General features: G+C 40.1%; 3 protein-coding genes across 3 annotated transcripts; 2 read left to right on the top strand and 1 right to left on the bottom strand.

Moving 5' to 3' along the window:
* Window positions 1-492: 492 nt before the first annotated feature.
* LOC115704984 (somatic embryogenesis receptor kinase 2) lies at window positions 493-5,502 on the top strand. Its single transcript, XM_030632214.2, has 11 exons — window positions 493-1,122; window positions 1,844-1,976; window positions 2,075-2,146; window positions 2,580-2,723; window positions 3,184-3,255; window positions 3,382-3,453; window positions 3,541-3,653; window positions 3,769-3,900; window positions 3,971-4,312; window positions 4,427-4,821; window positions 4,913-5,502. Exons 1-11 carry the CDS (start codon window positions 1,026-1,028, stop codon window positions 5,225-5,227), a joined length of 1,887 nt encoding a protein of 628 aa, XP_030488074.1. The 5' UTR covers window positions 493-1,025; the 3' UTR covers window positions 5,228-5,502.
* Window positions 5,503-8,459: 2,957 nt separating this feature from the next.
* Window positions 8,460-9,625, bottom strand: LOC115709698 (ATP synthase delta chain, chloroplastic). Its single transcript, XM_030637869.2, has one exon. It carries the CDS (start codon window positions 9,299-9,301, stop codon window positions 8,591-8,593), a length of 711 nt encoding a protein of 236 aa, XP_030493729.2. The 5' UTR covers window positions 9,302-9,625; the 3' UTR covers window positions 8,460-8,590.
* On the top strand, window positions 9,322-15,337 carry LOC133032533 (uncharacterized). The gene is made up of 3 exons (XM_061106503.1): window positions 9,322-9,457; window positions 13,596-14,359; window positions 14,437-15,337. The coding sequence occupies exons 2-3, from the start codon at window positions 13,604-13,606 to the stop codon at window positions 15,109-15,111; spliced, it is 1,431 nt and encodes a 476-aa protein (XP_060962486.1). The 5' UTR covers window positions 9,322-9,457; window positions 13,596-13,603; the 3' UTR covers window positions 15,112-15,337.
* Window positions 15,338-17,322: the final 1,985 nt, after the last annotated feature.

Raw genomic sequence — 17,322 nt, 5'->3', positions numbered from 1 at the left:
TTTATTTTATTTTTCGACTAAATCTTGTAAATTTATGGCTCATAATGTGGCTAATTAGGCTTTTACCCATAACTTATATAGTTGTATTGAGATTTTTACTATTCTTAAGAATATTTGTTGTAATGACCACGAAATCTAATGCTTATGAATAAACGTTTCTTTTCAAAAAAAAATATTATTTTTATGTATTTGCAAAATAATTCCCAATATTAAAAGTACAATTTTTGAAAGCAATATTAAAGAGTGGTATAATATTGAAAAAAAAATTAAAAAAAAATAAAGAATTTGGACCGAATCTGAGGTGGCTAAAGTGGGCCCCCACGTACTCAAAGCCCAGGATTTGACCCAAAACGGGGTTCGCCTACGGTCACGTCACTTTCCACGATAGAGCGCCAAGGCGTTTTGACTGCGTTCGGGCAGCGGGCAGCACCGTTCGGGCAGCTCCCTTTCTCTTTCTCTCTGTGCACGCCTCACTCGAAAAAGAGATACTAATAATAATAATAAATAATTATTAATTAAATAAATAAATAATATTTAATAAAAAAAAAGAAGAAGAAAGAGAGAGATTACAATCTCACACAAACACACTCAGTCTCAGGAGGAAGAGAGAGAGAGAGAGAGAGTTTGGGAAAAGGGAAAGTTTGGCTAAAAAGTGGGTAGCAGAGAAGGAATAATGGGGAAATGTTTGAAAATGGTTTCGTTTTCATGGGGTTTCTTTTGGGTGCGATGAGATCGAACTTTTTATTCTGATTTAGTACATGTAAATTTGTTTTTTTCTTTCTTTTTTTGAAATAATATAAAATGGGTGTTTAATTGTTGTGTTGGTTTGGTGAAAGTTTGGATTTTTTTTTTTTGAGTTGAGATTTGGAAAGTAGGGTTTTTGGTGATTTGGATTGGTTAGTAGGGGGAGTTGGTTTGGGTTTGGGGTTGGGGTAGGAATTTTTTGTGATGTTGTGTTTGGGTGTGGCATACCATTTGGATCTAAGGTTTTTGGTTACTTAGACTAAAATAGCAAGGGAGGAAATATGGAAAGGAAGAAGCTTTGGTGGTCTTCATTTTGCCTTTGGTTGATTTTGGTAGTTCATCCTTTATGGGTGATTATGGTATCTGCTAATATGGAAGGTTTGTATGCATGTTTTTTTTCAATTTTTTTGGGTTTTTTTTTCATAGCTTTGATCTTTTTTTATAATGGGTTTTGGAGGGTTTTGTTTCTTGTCAATTCTTTGCAGCATTATTCTTTACTTATTTGATAATGGGTATTGAAATACTTTTCTCATTTTTGAATATTTTGGAAATGTTAGTTGTTTTGTGTGTAAATGAGGTTGGTGAAATGTTGATAAATTTGGGGGGTACCTATGGTGATCACCTTGTTGTTTCACATTTATGGCTTGGAGCTGAGTTTTTTTTTTTTTTTTTTTTTTTCATGAAGTTAGTGGGCACTTTGATTTCTCTTAAATGTCGATGTTTGATTCTCCTAATGTAACCTTTTGATTTGGTCCTACTTCAGTATACAGTAATAAGGATTCTATTAGACTTTGAGTTAATATAGTAGTTTAAGATCCTTTTTTTGTATGCTTTGAAAAGACCTTGACTTGGTTGATGACTCAAATTTGTTCTTCCACATGTTGACTTTATTTGTGTGATCACCCTTTTGTTTAGAATGTCAATATTTTTAAAAGGTTCCCATTTTTTCATATTCTTCTTCTAGTTTCTGTCTTTTAGTGTCATGTTCGTGAAATTTTCCTTTTAGCTTTGCGGTTTTCAGACTATGATATGGTATTTTCATATGTACATTCTTTGCAGCAAGAACTTAATTGTTATATATGTATTCATTTTGAAACAGGTGATGCCTTGCATAGTCTGAGGTCCAATTTACAGGATCCCAACAATGTTCTGCAGAGTTGGGATCCCACCCTTGTAAACCCGTGTACATGGTTTCATGTCACTTGCAACAATGATAATAGTGTGATAAGGGTGTAAGTTTCTGCCATAGATAATCTCACAATAGCTGCTAAATTAGTGAATTTGTTTAAGAAAATATCGTGTACCTTTTACTAAAGTACGGTCTATGCAGTGATCTTGGAAATGCAGCTTTGTCTGGTCAACTTGTTCCACAGCTTGGCCTTCTCAAGAATTTACAATATTTGTAAGTAATAGTTTTTATGCGAAGCTCTTTTCGCTCTTTGTTTTTGTTAATTATTTTGGCTTTTACCCTTTGTTCGGTGAATCATTGGTTGCACTTTGGGCAATAAAACAACTGTTTACATCTTGCACAGCTAAACTAGATCCTTTTACATTTTTCCAAGTACTAGATGAAGCTGGTATTATATGATGATGATAACTTTAGCAAAGAAATCATTCTATGTGTTATATTATTGATTATCCTATTAGCTGTATTTGATCAGTACAAGTATACAATTATGCTTGTATCTCTCTCTCTCCTGCTTTTCTTCAGAATCCCTCCTGCCCCATCAAGCAATCTTGTAGTTTTTATTTAGCTTGATGCAATATCGTCTTTAATGTCTTGACATGTAGAATAACATGCTATTTTTGCATTTTTGTTTTTCAATTTGTAACAGGGAACTTTACAGTAATAACATTAGTGGAACAATTCCTAGTGATTTGGGGAATTTGACCAGCTTGGTTAGCTTGGATCTGTATTTGAATAGTTTTACTGGTCCTATCCCGGACACCTTGGGCAAGTTGTCAAAATTAAGATTTCTGTGAGTACTTCTTATTCCTTACCTTAATATTTATTTATGAGGTGTTCTATTATGTCATCGTAGGCTTTTTCTTTTGAGAATTTCGTGTATATACCTTTCACTTTGCAGGTTTTTTGAACCATTAACTTTCTACAAAATACCAAATTCGAAGAATAATGTATGAAAGTGGGTTTCAAGGGTTGAACATATGAGGATTTAACAAATGTTTTTTAATTTATGTTGTGCGTTTTTATGCGAAAGGGAAAACTTTTCATTAAAGAGAGATAGAAAAGAAGGAATGGTAAATATGATAAGAGTTTATAATTGGAAGTTCATGTCATAAGAATCTTATATTGTGGAACTGGAAACCATATTCCATCATCAAATAAGTTCATTCCCTTTATTAGTTTTATGTTAATTTTCTGCTTTATTGAGATTAGGCCTTAAAGTGATTTCTTTTGTAATATTCGTGTAAGGATAGTCGGCTTAACAACAATAGTCTGACGGGTCCAATTCCTATGTCCTTGACCAACATCACCTCACTGCAAGTGCTGTAAGTGACTAGTTTCTCTTGATACATACTTATACTCTTTCTTCCCCCGCATTCTTCTTATATTTCGTACCGTTGTATATTTGTAACTGCAAGATTAATACCTTGATGTTACAATGTAAAATGTAGGGATCTGTCAAATAACAAATTAACCGGAGAGGTTCCAGACAATGGCTCATTTTCTTTATTCACTCCCATCAGGTTTATATCTGTGTTTGATTTATCTCCCATTCACACTATTCTTGATGTTTAGAGCTCGGCTGAACGTGGTGTTCTTCTTTTTTGCAGTTTTGCTAATAACTTAAATCTATGTGGCCCGGTTACTGGACGGCCCTGTCCAGGATCCCCGCCATTTTCGCCTCCTCCTCCTTTTGTCCCACCACCCCCAATTTCAGTCCCAGGTGATTATTTTGTTGCTGCTTTCACTGAAGTCCATAAAAGAAATGTGTAATAGGAATTTTTATTAGCTAAAAAAAATTCTAATAAGCATGTTTACTCTTCATAATACCACTTTAGGTGGAAATAGTGCGACTGGGGCTATTGCTGGTGGAGTTGCTGCTGGTGCTGCTTTATTATTTGCAGCTCCTGCTATTGCATTTGCTTGGTGGCGTCGAAGGAAGCCACAAGAATTTTTCTTTGATGTACCCGGTAAGTCGCCATAAATTTGGTACTTTTGGTGGTTTATTAGCTCAGTTCACTTATTTATTCTTCGTTGCAGCTGAGGAGGATCCTGAAGTTCATCTTGGGCAGCTTAAAAGGTTTTCGTTGCGAGAATTACAAGTGGCAACTGATAGTTTTAGCAACAAAAACATTCTGGGACGGGGTGGATTTGGTAAGGTCTACAAAGGTCGCCTTGCAGATGGTTCTTTGGTTGCTGTAAAGAGACTGAAAGAAGAGCGTACACCTGGTGGCGAGTTGCAGTTTCAAACAGAAGTAGAGATGATCAGTATGGCTGTGCATCGGAATCTTCTTCGATTACGTGGGTTCTGTATGACACCAACTGAACGATTACTTGTTTATCCTTATATGGCTAATGGGAGTGTTGCCTCATGCTTAAGAGGTAGAAGTTCGCATTTTATAGGGAAATGCTTGCTATTTCTTTTGGCCTTTGCTATTTACTATCCCCATGAAATTAGTTTCACAGTGTACTGAAATTATTTATTGATTCTTGCAGAACGGCCGCCACACCAACTGCCTCTTGATTGGCCTACTAGGAAACGAATAGCATTGGGTTCTGCAAGGGGTCTTTCGTATTTGCATGATCATTGCGATCCAAAAATTATTCATCGTGATGTGAAAGCTGCTAATATTTTGTTGGATGAGGAGTTTGAAGCAGTTGTTGGAGATTTCGGTTTGGCTAAACTTATGGACTACAAGGACACTCATGTTACTACAGCTGTACGAGGCACAATCGGGCATATTGCTCCAGAGTACCTCTCTACCGGGAAGTCTTCTGAGAAAACCGATGTGTTTGGCTATGGAATCATGCTTTTGGAATTAATTACTGGACAGAGAGCTTTTGATCTTGCTCGGCTTGCAAATGATGATGATGTCATGTTGCTCGACTGGGTGAGTACATTTTTATAAATAATCAATAGCGAGAACAGCTTAAAGGGTGTCGTGTTTGCCTTAAGTTGACACGAATGAGCGCTTTTTTCAGGTGAAAGGACTACTGAAAGAGAAGAAGTTGGAAATGCTGGTGGACCCCGATCTTCAAAAGAACTACATAGAATCCGAAGTAGAGCAGCTTATTCAGGTTGCACTGCTCTGCACACAAGGTTCTCCCATGGACCGACCAAAGATGTCAGAGGTGGTGAGAATGCTCGAAGGCGATGGCTTGGCCGAGAGATGGGATGAATGGCAAAAAGTGGAAGTACTACGACAAGAAGTCGAACTAGCCCCTCATCCAAACTCAGACTGGATAGTAGACTCAACCGAAAACTTGCATGCGGTCGAGTTATCTGGTCCGAGGTAACCCTGGCACAATAGAAAGTGGAAGAAAAAGGGAATTTACTTACAACTTAATTTTTTTTTAATTAATTATAATAGCTTTTTTTTCTTCTTCTTAATGACCATAATCTGATTAATGTCTCTTTGTAAGTCCATTCTGCATTGTATTCGTTACATTTGTGCATATGAGAGTCGCATTGGTAAGGTGCAAATTTGTATTGTCTGCTGCAGTGTGACAAAAGCCATAGATGTTTTTATAATATATGAAGCTGTGGCAGTTTTTATCTTTTGTGCACTGCATATTTTCTTAGTCCATTTCTCTTTTTCTTTCTCTAATATAAGATTATATTATATATATATATATACATAAGTTGTACTTTGTACATACAGCAACTATAGTGAGCACACAACCAAACATGCCAATCATTTTATTTTGTTATACAGTTTTGAAACAGGTAAAGTTGTGGTGTAAATACTTAAGTTTAACTAAGTTATAAGTTATATTTTTAGAATTGTAGGTACTTGACCATTTAAGTTTTAAGTTAATGACCAACATGACAATCTCTAATTGGTTAAGTTATTAAATTTTTTATTTAAAAATTCATTAAATATACATACTCAAATTTTAAAAATATAATTTAGTTATTAATATACTTAAAAAGTAAAATTTAAGTATGAAGTGATTTTGTACTCAAAAGGATTTTCAAATTTCAATGGTAATAAAATATAGTGAAGTTGGTTTGGTTTTCTTCCCTATTGGAACTCTTTAGTGTCACAATTTTTTTAGTGTTTTTGAAACCGAATTGGTAGGGGAATTAGGTTAAAAGATAACTAAATTGATAATTTTAAGTTATTTCCTTTTGAAGTCAAAAATAAATCATTCTACATGATTAGTTTTTATAATGTTGCTTTAGAAATTGTTAAGCATGATTAGCAAACTTTGGCACAATTGCACAACTCATCAAAACAAATGACACAAAACGTGACCAAGTTCTCAATGTATTTCACGTGTGTTTGAATTTACAAATGTTTTCACATTGTCCCAACATATGCGATTACCAAAAAAAAATTAAACAAATACTTTTTTAAATGTCCATACAGATAAAAAATTTATGAAATAACTTTTTATTAGGTGTACTACAAATATTTTTAATATTATTTTGGATTTGTATTTTACAAAAGTTACTGTTGCCCCTGATTTTGCCCAATATACGTGGACCAACCGGACGAGGACACGTGGATTAAACAGCTTAACATTTGAATTATTTGCTAAGTCTTTATGTAAATAAGGCAGCATCCGGGACATACCTCCCGGAGAAGACATAAGGAGCCACATACGCTCCCGGAAGCCCAAGTAATACTAAGGCATCTCCGCGAGGTGTCAGGCTTCCCCTGAGCAATCAAGTCGCATTTAATGCCGCATGGGAGGAAACGTGTTGAGACTGCTACACGCAATAAAGTCTGACGACACAACCCCCAATCTGCAGCTACAAAGTAATGATCATTTAAGTCTATTGACGGCTACACTGTGAAGAGTCACATCAGTCAAAAGACAATAAGGACATTCCACATAAAAGCCTTACGGCACTTAGGGATTTGACCATGCATTACTCATGGTATATTCATTGGGAATGCTCAACTTTATGGATACTTACAGATACATTTGTACAATAATTCTAGGGATCACCCCACCAAAAACACTATAAATACCCCTCAAAGCTCATTAAATGGGGTCGAGAATCTTGGGTTGCATAAGAGCAAGAAGAGTAAATACTCACTAAGAACATTCTCTGTATGTAAAAAGAGTAAGCACTCACCAAATACATTCTCTGTATTAAATACATCTATAAATAATATAGACTCGTGGACTAAGGCTCATTAACGCCCCAACCACGTAAAAATCCTTCTCTAATTTTCTTACAGCTCTCTAATCTTATAATATTTTATTGGTTGCCGAAAATCTCGATCAACAGTTACTAATCAAATTTTTAATTTTGTTAAATAACAATCTTGTTTGATCATGTACTTTTTAAATAACAATTCTCTAAACTAGATTTTTATCTAGTTAATCTTAAATCCTAAACAAATTTAACACAAAATAAAGTCTATTATGTTCAAATTTATAAAATACAAAATTTGAATTATCATTTAACAAATAAAAGAGTCCATCAATCAGTTTGTTAAAAAATAGAATTCAAAATGATATTTACTTATTTTAAAATATTTTTTTTGAGAAAAAAGAATTATTCCAATAAAAATAGTACGAAGCTAAAGAGATCCTGATATCAATATCAGCATAAACTATTTAAAGTAAGTTGGGCGGAAGAAATGGCAACCAAACTCAATAAGTTTCTAATAAAAGAGCAAATTTAACTGGAGAATAAATAAAAGTATTACTAGCTCGATTATAATGAAAAATAGAAATATGAGAAATGCTTCCAAACGTGAAGAATATCAATAAAAATAATATTTTACTTATTGTAATTATTCCTCTCGTTTAGAAAAAGTTCACCAGACGTAAATAATCAGATAATATATTGGTTTACTTTAAAATGTTGGTTTATTTTATGGATGTCCTTGGTGTTGAGTTATTGCTTTAATTCAACACATTAATAAAATTTTCAATTTGCATTAATCTTTTTAATTAATTAGTATTTTTTTGAATAAATATTATTTTGGACCTTATGTTTTGTAAAAGTTACTGATTGGATTTTTTGATTTGTTAAATGAAAAAATAGATACTGTATTTAGCTTAATTTTTAACGACTTTTTTTTTTAATATAATCAACTTAAAGACAATTCCTAATAAAAAGGGATACAAAAAATACAAATTATTTTGTCATAACACTTTTAGATCTGATTATAATTAAATTTTTTTAATAAAAATTCATTTCAGAATCCTATTTGTATCATTTTAGAAAATACAGGATCTATTTTGTCATTTAACAAAACACACGATCCAATTAATAATTTTTGCAAAATACAAAATCGAAAATAATATTTACCTTATTTTTATAAATAAAAAATATTAAAATTTTCTAATTAACTCCTTTATTAGTATTTCACCACTCATTGTTAAAAATTAGAAAATCACTCAAAAAAAGCATTGCTATTGCTATTGAGCATCAAATGGTACTTAACACCTCTAATCATATTATCTTACAATTATCACTAAAAATTATTATCATTAAACTATTAAACTATATGAGACTGAATAATTAATTAAACTAATAACAATATTAAAACACAAAACAATATAGGAATGGATATACAAATATTATAATCATTGCAAATATTATTAATAGCATACAATTAATTAAAAAAAATTATTTTTTTAATATTTATAATTATTTTCAAAATTAATAATAATAATTAAAAAAAAAAAAACTCATACATTAACTGGAATATCACTCAAATCAAGCTGAGCAGCAATTTCTTCAAGCTGTTTCTTCACACTCATATCAATAAGTTTCGAACCAGAATTTCCATACCTAACTGTGAATCCAGCCACCAAGCTCGGATCAGTCACCGTCTTGATTCGAACATTCTTAGCTCCGGTCAATTTCTGCACCGTCTTAGCGATCTGAGCCAAGTGTTGAGATTCAAGCTTCACCACCGAACTAACCACCGCCAATTCAGTCTCCGTCATTCCATTATAAACCCTCTCGAACTCCTTAGTCACATCGTTAATCAGATCGATTCTCCTCGAATCGATGAGGATATTGAGGAAATTCGCCATGTGAGGAAGGAGATTCATCGATTCAGCTAACTCGTCGATCATTTTCCGCTTCTTTTCTTCTTCGATCGTTGGATTCATGAAGAAACTGAACACCGAAGGGTCCGAGAACACCTTATCGATCTTCTCAACGTCGGCGCTGGTGGCTTCGAGTGTGTTGTTCGACTTGGCTAAGTCGGCTAAAGCCACGGCGTAGCTTGAAGCTGCTGAAGCTGACATTCTAGCTCCGATGTTGCGGCGGAGGACTGGGAAGCGGCGTGTGAGGGAGAGGGAGAGGGTTTTGGGGAAGGTTGTGGCGGCGGAGGTGATTGGTGGAGGGAGTTTTGAGCGGAATGAGATTGGGGTTTGCTGTAGTGCCGCCATTGATGAGTTTGAGTTTGAGTTTGGTGTTTGGATTTGAGTTTGGAAATGAGATTATTGTGAATGGAGAAGAAATGAGTGAGTTGAGTTGAATGGGCTATCCAGTGTTTGGAGAATCGTAGCCACTTATTTTCTTCATTTGGATTTTCATTGGATCAGGTTTGTTTTTATTTTTTTTATATACGTATTTAATGAAAAAAATGCTACTTGTTTAACCAAAAAAAAAAATAGTTCTCAGTAACAATTTTTACATGATATTGGTATTTTAATTCGATAATCATGTTCTATATACTGTATTAATTCACTTAGCTATGGTAATTTAGTATTGCATCTCTCTTATTTTTTTTGAAACAAGTAGCATTTAGTTTTTGATATTAAGAATATTAAATTTTAAAATAAAATAAATAAATGTAATGCATCTGGATCCTCCACGTGTCTATAGTTATGAGTTAACGGAAGTGGTAGTAACGATGTAAGAAAATTATAACATTGAGTATATTTACCTCCAAAAATAAAGATATTGAGTATTTAATAGGGATGCACATTTTCTCCATGGGGATGGTGACCGCGGGGACCCGCCCCTAATGGGGCGGGGATTCCCCGTCTAAACGGGGAACATGGCGGGGACGGGATCAAATTTTGTCCCCGAATGTTAAACGGGGCGGGGACGGGGATGACACTCCCCGCCCCGACGGGGACCCATTTAATTTGTTAATTATTTTTTATTAATATTTTATATTTTATAAATGCATTTGTATTTTTTTTAGTATATTAATATCATTTTTACAATTTTTGAAGTTATGTTTTTGTATAATAATTACTTGTTGACCGAGGTTTTCGGCAACTAATAAAATATTATAATACTATTGAGCTGTAAGAAAGTGAGAGAAGGATTTTTACGTGGTTGGGGCGTTAATGAGCCTTAGTCCACGAGTCTTTGTTATTTATGGATGTATTTAATACAGAATTTATACTTGGGAGAATGTCACCCTTATAAATACAGAGAATGTTCTTGGTGAGTATTTACTCTTCTTGCTCATATGCAGCCCAAGATTCTCGATCCCATTTAATGAGCTTTGAGGGGGTATTTATAGTGTTTTTGGTGGGGTAATCCCTAGAATTGTTCTTACAAGTGTATCTGTAAGTATCCATAAAGTTGGGTATTCCCAATGAATATACCATGAGTAATGCATGGTCAAATCCCTAGGTGCTGTAGGGTTTTTATGAGGAATGTCCTTTTTGCCTTTTGATTGACGTGACTCTTCACAGTGTAGCCGTCGCTAGACTTAAATGATCATTACTCTGGCGCTGCTGGTTGGAGGTTGTGCCGTCAGACTTTATTGCGTGTTGCAGTCCCAACACGCTTCCTCCCACGCGACATTTAATGCGACTTGATTGCTCGGGAGAAGCCTGACACCTCGCGGAGATGCTTTAGCGTTGTGTGAGCCTCCGGGAGCACCTTAAACTCCGTGTGCTTCCTTCGGGACCTATGTCCGGGATGTCACCTTGCAGTACGAAAGACTTAGCAAATATTATGAATTGCTTGATCCACGTGTCCCTGTCCGGTTGGTCCACGTATATTGGGCGAAATCAGGGGCAACATTTACCCCCCAAGCCTTGTTTATTTGAAAAATGAAACAAGGCTTGCTCAGGTGCCTCCGGCTGACTCCTCGGTTTCCTGGCACGAGCTTAGAGCGCGTGAGGGTGTATTTAATGATGGCATTTAATGCAGCGATTCGCTTTTTGCAGAGGTGTCTCCGGTTGACTCCTCGGTTTCCTGGCACGAGCTTAGAGCGCGTGAGGGTGTATTTAATGATGACATTTAATGCAGTGATTGACTTTTTGCAGAGGTCGATTCGTTTCACGCCCATTGATTGATGCGGCGCATTAATGGTGTCAGACGGATACTCAAACGTTTCCACCGCCTTTATTGTAGATTAATCTGGCCCGTTGATCTTTGGGTATTTGAATCGTGCGTTTCCCCCACCGTTCGATTGGTAGGTGGTGACGCCTGTTCCTCATGCATTTTTGCCTATAAAAGCCACCATCTTTCCTTCATTTCGGTTACTTCCCATTTCTTGCCAACTTTGCTAGAATTTCCTAGAGAGAAAATTCTCAGACCCAGCACGAAGCCTTTGAACACTTTGCGATTTTCCCAGTTCTTCCTTGCTCGCTGCTACCAGTCCTTCTCGTCTTCACTCGACTCGCATCAGGACCCCCAGTTCAACACTTCATTGTAAGTTTTTTGCATCCTTTGGTACATGCTATTACTCGTTTTGTTTGTTCTTTTCTGGGTTTGCATTTGAGATTTCTGGGCATGCAAGTGTTTAAGTTCTTCATGTATTCTGTTTTGAATTTACTGCTTTAGTTGTAGGATCGCCATTACCATGCCTCTGTTGTTATTGTGCATTTTCATTGTAGAAGACCATACGCTCTTCGTTCAATGGTTACTTAGGGCATAGAATTGGATCTTTTCTTTCTGTTTCCTTTATCGTGTAAAACCACCTTCTGCGATTTTACTGCACCCGACACTTGTTCAGGGAATCTTTCTAGGGTTTCCCGTGTGACACGTGTCCGGAGGGGGCCTCTTTCCAGCGGTTAGGGGACCCCCATTCCCTTTTTCTTGACTTAGGGTTTGGTATGGGGCCTAACTGCTGGAATTTCTTTTTTGTTTTTTTTTCTTTTTCGCAGAATATAAAGATGTCTGCCTCTGGCTCGAAGTCCTCAAAGAAAAGCGGGAAGCGCATGGCTACTCTAGAGGAGGTCTCCTTGGGACCCGTTGCCCAGGAGGGGTATAAGTCCCGGGCAACCGAATGGGAAGCGGCCGAGCTTCATTCCACCTTGACCTGTCCCCACCAACTGGAGAACATTGTGGAAGTGGCTGGGATCAAGCCTTCCACCTCAGGGATCTACCATCGGCCACCTCGCGATGCGAAGACGCCCAACCACAATTATGGCGGCTTCGGAGCCTGGAGTCAAACGCACCTGATGGCCGGTGCCATGCTTCCTCTTCAGGACTACTTCGTTAATTTTCTTGTTTTTGTCGGCCTTGCGCCATATCAACTCATTCCCCAAGCTTACCGCCTGCTTTCAGGCTTGTTTATTTTTTATGCCGCCCGAGGATGGGGATCTCCCCGCCCGGCAGAAATTTTGTACTTTTATGAACTTGTGTCCGTCCCCAAGAAGGGGGACACACTTAAGGACGGTTTTTATGGGTTCCGGATCCACCCTGCTAACGAAGGGGTGATCCCGTATAATAGGCAGACTCACGTCAAGGAGTACCGCCATCACTTTTTCTTTTCCTCCAGATTTAGGGCAATGGACCACCCGGAGCTCCTCACTGAGTGGGTGAGGATCCCTCCATACCAGCGGACTGCCCCTACCCAGACCTTCCTCCGGAGGGCCCAGGCCTTTGCTTCCTATGACCGAGCCGATCTTGACGTCGGGGGTTTGGTCACTACGGAGAACTGCAGGAAGGCCAAACTTATCTTTCCGCATCAATCCGTGGAAGACTCTAACCTCTCCCGGGTCATCTGTCCCAACGTGAGGGCGCCAGTCGCGGAGAAGACCTTCCGGGATGAGATCATTGCCACGGCAGAGAAGAAATACCAGGATTATCTCTACCGGAAGGCCCAGGAGAAGGCATACTCTAAGGCCCAGGCGGCCTCCGGGAGGGGACTTCGTGTGGGGAGCCCGGTGGAAAGAAGAAGCCAGGCGATCGCCGGGAAGTCCGAGGCTAAATTTTTTGACAAGATTCTTCAAGAAGAGATTGGAGATCGTCCTGCCGGGAGGCCCCTTCGCATTGAGGATTCATCGGAAAGAAGGGCTCCCAGGCCACAGCCTTCGGTTCCAGAGCCAAACACTAGGGCTCCTGGTGCTAGCACTTCCGGCGCCGGCGGTAAGTCTTCTTTGATAATTCATTATGTTCCTTCCGTTGGCGAATATGCCAGTCGTAGGCCCGTAGGGTTCGACGAGCGTCTATATAGGTTTAGGATGCCCTCGACCCGGTGGGGGGATCGTTTGAAGGAATTTTACTTTTCAAATTTAGGAGATTTCCTAGGTCGGTCCCGGATGGGTTCTGGTCCTCCGGAACCCGTTCCCTTAGGTTCTTCAGCTTACATTACATCCAGCTGGTTCCGGCCTTCGGACAGCTATCTCGGAGATGATGCTGCCAGCATTAAAGTTCAGGACTTTGCTAGGGCCGAATTAGGAAGTCCAGGTAGGAGTAGCTTGTTTGCCATATCTTGTGTAAGTGGTTTCTCACGGATGTTCTAACACGCTTATTTTTGTTGAACAGGTATCTCCATGGAAGCCATCTTGGATCAGCTTGCCGGGGTTCACACTCCCGAGGCTCCTCCGACCTTTACTTCTTCCCCAATAGCCCCTACCCTAAAGATCTCTTCCAGCGCTCCCCCCGACACTATTGATTTAGTGGATGACGAGGAGGTGCTGCCGGGAGAAGGTCAAGAAAAGCAATGGGGCTTTTCTGAGGAAGTTGCAGAAGGTGCGGGAGAGTTTCAGGCTCTTCCTGAGAAAGCTGAAAAAGGTGAAGAAGAGCCTGAAATTGCTCTGATTCGCAAGCGCAAGGGCAAAATTGTTGCCCAGGACGAGCCCAAGCGGCCTCGGAGAGCTGACACTCCTGCCCATGGTCTTGACGGTGGGGTCTCCCCCATGGAAGAGCATCCCGCTCCTCCCAATATTGTGCTGACTCCAGTTCCTGGAGATGAGGTGAGGCAAGAGCTCCGGATAGCCAAGCATAACTATGCCATGGACGAATACTCCCGGGGGTATGCCGAGGTGGAAGCCCTAAGGAGGGTTTTCCGGGTTGAGGTGCAGGAAACCATCAACAACCCGGAGTACCAGGATCCGTGGGACCTTAACTTGGACCCCCTGTCGGACTGGTTTCGTCGCTTCCTTGGGCCCACCTTGGCTCCCTTCGCCGCGGAGATGACTGGCGAGTTCGCTTCTCAGCTTACCCGGTGTGCACCTAAGCGGTTCGCAACTTGCGCCTCCCTGAACTCTATCTTCCAGGTCCAGGACCTCAGCCACTCCCTCACCGTGGTAAGTGCTTTATAGTTTTGCTTTTCCCTTCATTTTTCTTCTCTGGGATTCTTTCTTACACTTGTGTTGTTGTTCAGCTTGCTGCTGAGGCTTGCCGCCTCTCCAAGAACATTATTAATCATGGCTTCGTTCTGTCTGATTTTGGGGACATGAACGACGTCAGGAAGGTCCTTCAGGATCTCACTGCGGAGAGGCAGCTCTACCAGGAGGCTGCTGAGCGCCGGGAGGCGGCTGCCAAGGCCAATGAGGAGGAGGCCAAGCGGAGGGAGGCCCAAGCGGAGGCCATGATTCGGGATGAAGCCCAGCGGAGGGACAGGCTGGAGGCCCAACATCAGGAGGAGCTGAGGGCGGAAAGTGAGGCTGCTGCCAAGGCCAAGCGGGAGCTCCGGGAGGCCAGGGAAGCCTTGGACGAAATGGTTGCCCAGGTGAGATCCTTAGAGGAAACTCACCAGGCGAACTTAGAGTCCAGGGCCGCTCTAGCCGCGGAGCTGAAGGAGCTTAGGGACTTCAAAGAACAAACTACCAAGAAGGCAAAAAGAGCCGAGCTCCTTTCTCCTGTTTCCTGCGGCCGGTGCCCAAAGCGCTTCGACGATGGAGTCTTCATGGCTTGGTCTACCAACGACCAAAATATCAAGCTTACTTTCTACCCCAAACCTGAGGAAATGATTGCCAAATTTCGGGAGAAGAAGAAGAAGCTTGATGCCATGGTAGAGGCGCGTATTGGACCTCGCCTTCCTCCGCGTATTGACTAAGCTGCTTCGAGATTAACCCAGTACAACCAAGATTCCACCCACTTCTTTTATTATTATTATCTCTTTTTTTTTTGTACATATTTGCTGCTACCTTGGGACAATATATTTAGGTAGCAGTTTTTTATTTGAAGGGGAGACAATTTTTTAAGGCCTGTCCCCGGGCCGTTTGTATATATATGACCTGCCCTTTGGGTCAGGATATTTATATGTGATATCTCTTTTGCCACATATTTCTCCTTTTAACCTGTCCTTTGGATCAGGATTTTTATACTTATGCTTTTTATTTTTGTGCATACTTTTTGACCTGCCCTTTGGGTCAGGATATTTTACTTAGTTTGTTTTTTGTCTGTCCGTGCGGTATACCCTAGTACCCCCCTGAGTGGCATAGAAACTTTGTTTTTAAGGCACTCAGTTTTATTCAACATGTAGAGGAGGTATACATTTGGACGGTACAAACTCTTTGAACAAAGTCTAAGTTATATTTTTGCTATTGGTAATATTTTCTAAGGTGATCGGCATTCCAGGATCTTGGCACAATGGTTCCATCCATTCTTTTTAGTTTGTAACTGCCAGAGCCGATTTCGTCATCGATTTCATATGGTCCTTCCCAATTTGGCCCAAGTACCCCCACTCCGGGTTCCTGGGTGGCTGGGAAGACTCTTCTTAGGACCATATCCCCAATAGCAAATTTTCTGTTTTTAACCTTAGAGTTAAAATACTTGGTCACCTTCTTCTGATAAGCTGTCATCCGTATTTGAGACTCATCCCGGAGTTCCTCGACTTGATCCAAAGCCTCTTGAAGCAAAGCTTGATTCGTGGCAGGATCGTAAGTCGTCCTCCTGTGGGATGGGAATAATATTTCTACCGGGACCATCGCTTCACAACCGTACGCCATTGAAAAAGGCGAGTGACCGGTCGTGGTTCTGGGGGTTGTCCGGTAGGCCCATTACACCCTTGGCAATTCTTCAGGCCAGTTGTTTTTGCAGGCCAGCAGCTTTTTCTTCAAGGTGACGTTTAGGATTTTATTGACTGCTTCCGCCTGGCCGTTTGTTTGAGGTCTGGCTACCGTGGAGAAGCTTTTTACTACTCCGTGTTGGTTGCAGAAGTCAGTAAATTCCTCGCAATCAAATTGCTTTCCGTTGTCAGAGACTATTTTATGAGGCAAGCCATATCGACACACTATGTTTTTGATAACAAAGTCCAATGCTTTCTTAGCAGTTATTGTCTTCATAGGCTCAACCTCTGTCCATTTGGTGAAGTAGTCTACTGCTACTATTGCATACTTTACTCCTCCTTTTCCTGTTGGCAGGGACCCAATAAGATCTATTCCCCAAACCGCGAAGGGCCAGGGACTAGTCATCAGGGTGATTTCATTTGGAGGAGCTCTCGGTATGTTCGCGTACCTTTGGCACGAGTCACACTTTTGGACATAGTCTATACAATCTTTTTTCATTGTTGGCCAGAAGTATTCTTGCCTCAATATTTTCTTTGAGAGGCTAGGTCCTCCCGTATGATCTCCACAGAACCCTTCGTGGACCTCTAGCATGATTTGTCTAGCTTCAGGGTCTGATACACACCTTAAATAAGGCATGCTGAGTCCTCTTCGGTAGAGAATTTGATCCATCATCACATAACGGTGAGCCTGATACTGAATCTTTCGAGACAGTGCCCTTTCTTGGGGCAACTCATTTGTTGTTATGTATTTTATGATGGGGACCATCCAGGTGGTTTCTGGCCCAACCGTTAGTGTGGTCTCTTTTATTTTGATGCTTGGCTCTGCCAAGCGTTCCACTGGTACTACCCCCAGCTCTTCGATTTCGCTATCCGAGGCTAACTTAGCCAGACAGTCCGCGTGAGCGTTCTTTTCTCGGGGGATTCTTTCTATTTTGTAGTCCGCGAACTCGTGGAGCACGTCTCTGACTATTGTTACGAATGCGGCCATCCGCTCGCCGCGGGTTTGGTATTCTCCGGATACCTGGTTTACGACCAGTTGGGAGTCGCTGTAGACTTCCACTCTTTTGGCTTCTACAGCTTTTGCCAATTTCAGCCCTGCTATCAGGGCTTCATATTCGGCCTCATTGTTTGAAGCTACGAAGTCAAATCGGAGGGCCGCCTGGAGTCGCAGTCCAGTTGGTGATATCATAGCCACTCCGGCTCCAGAACCGTTCTCATTGGAAACTCCGTCCACGAATACCCTCCATGTGGGGATTG

This window comes from Cannabis sativa, chromosome X (assembly GCF_029168945.1).
Source record: "Cannabis sativa cultivar Pink pepper isolate KNU-18-1 chromosome X, ASM2916894v1, whole genome shotgun sequence".
NCBI lineage: Eukaryota > Viridiplantae > Streptophyta > Magnoliopsida > Rosales > Cannabaceae > Cannabis > Cannabis sativa.
This window is presented reverse-complemented; position numbering and strand designations above follow the sequence as displayed.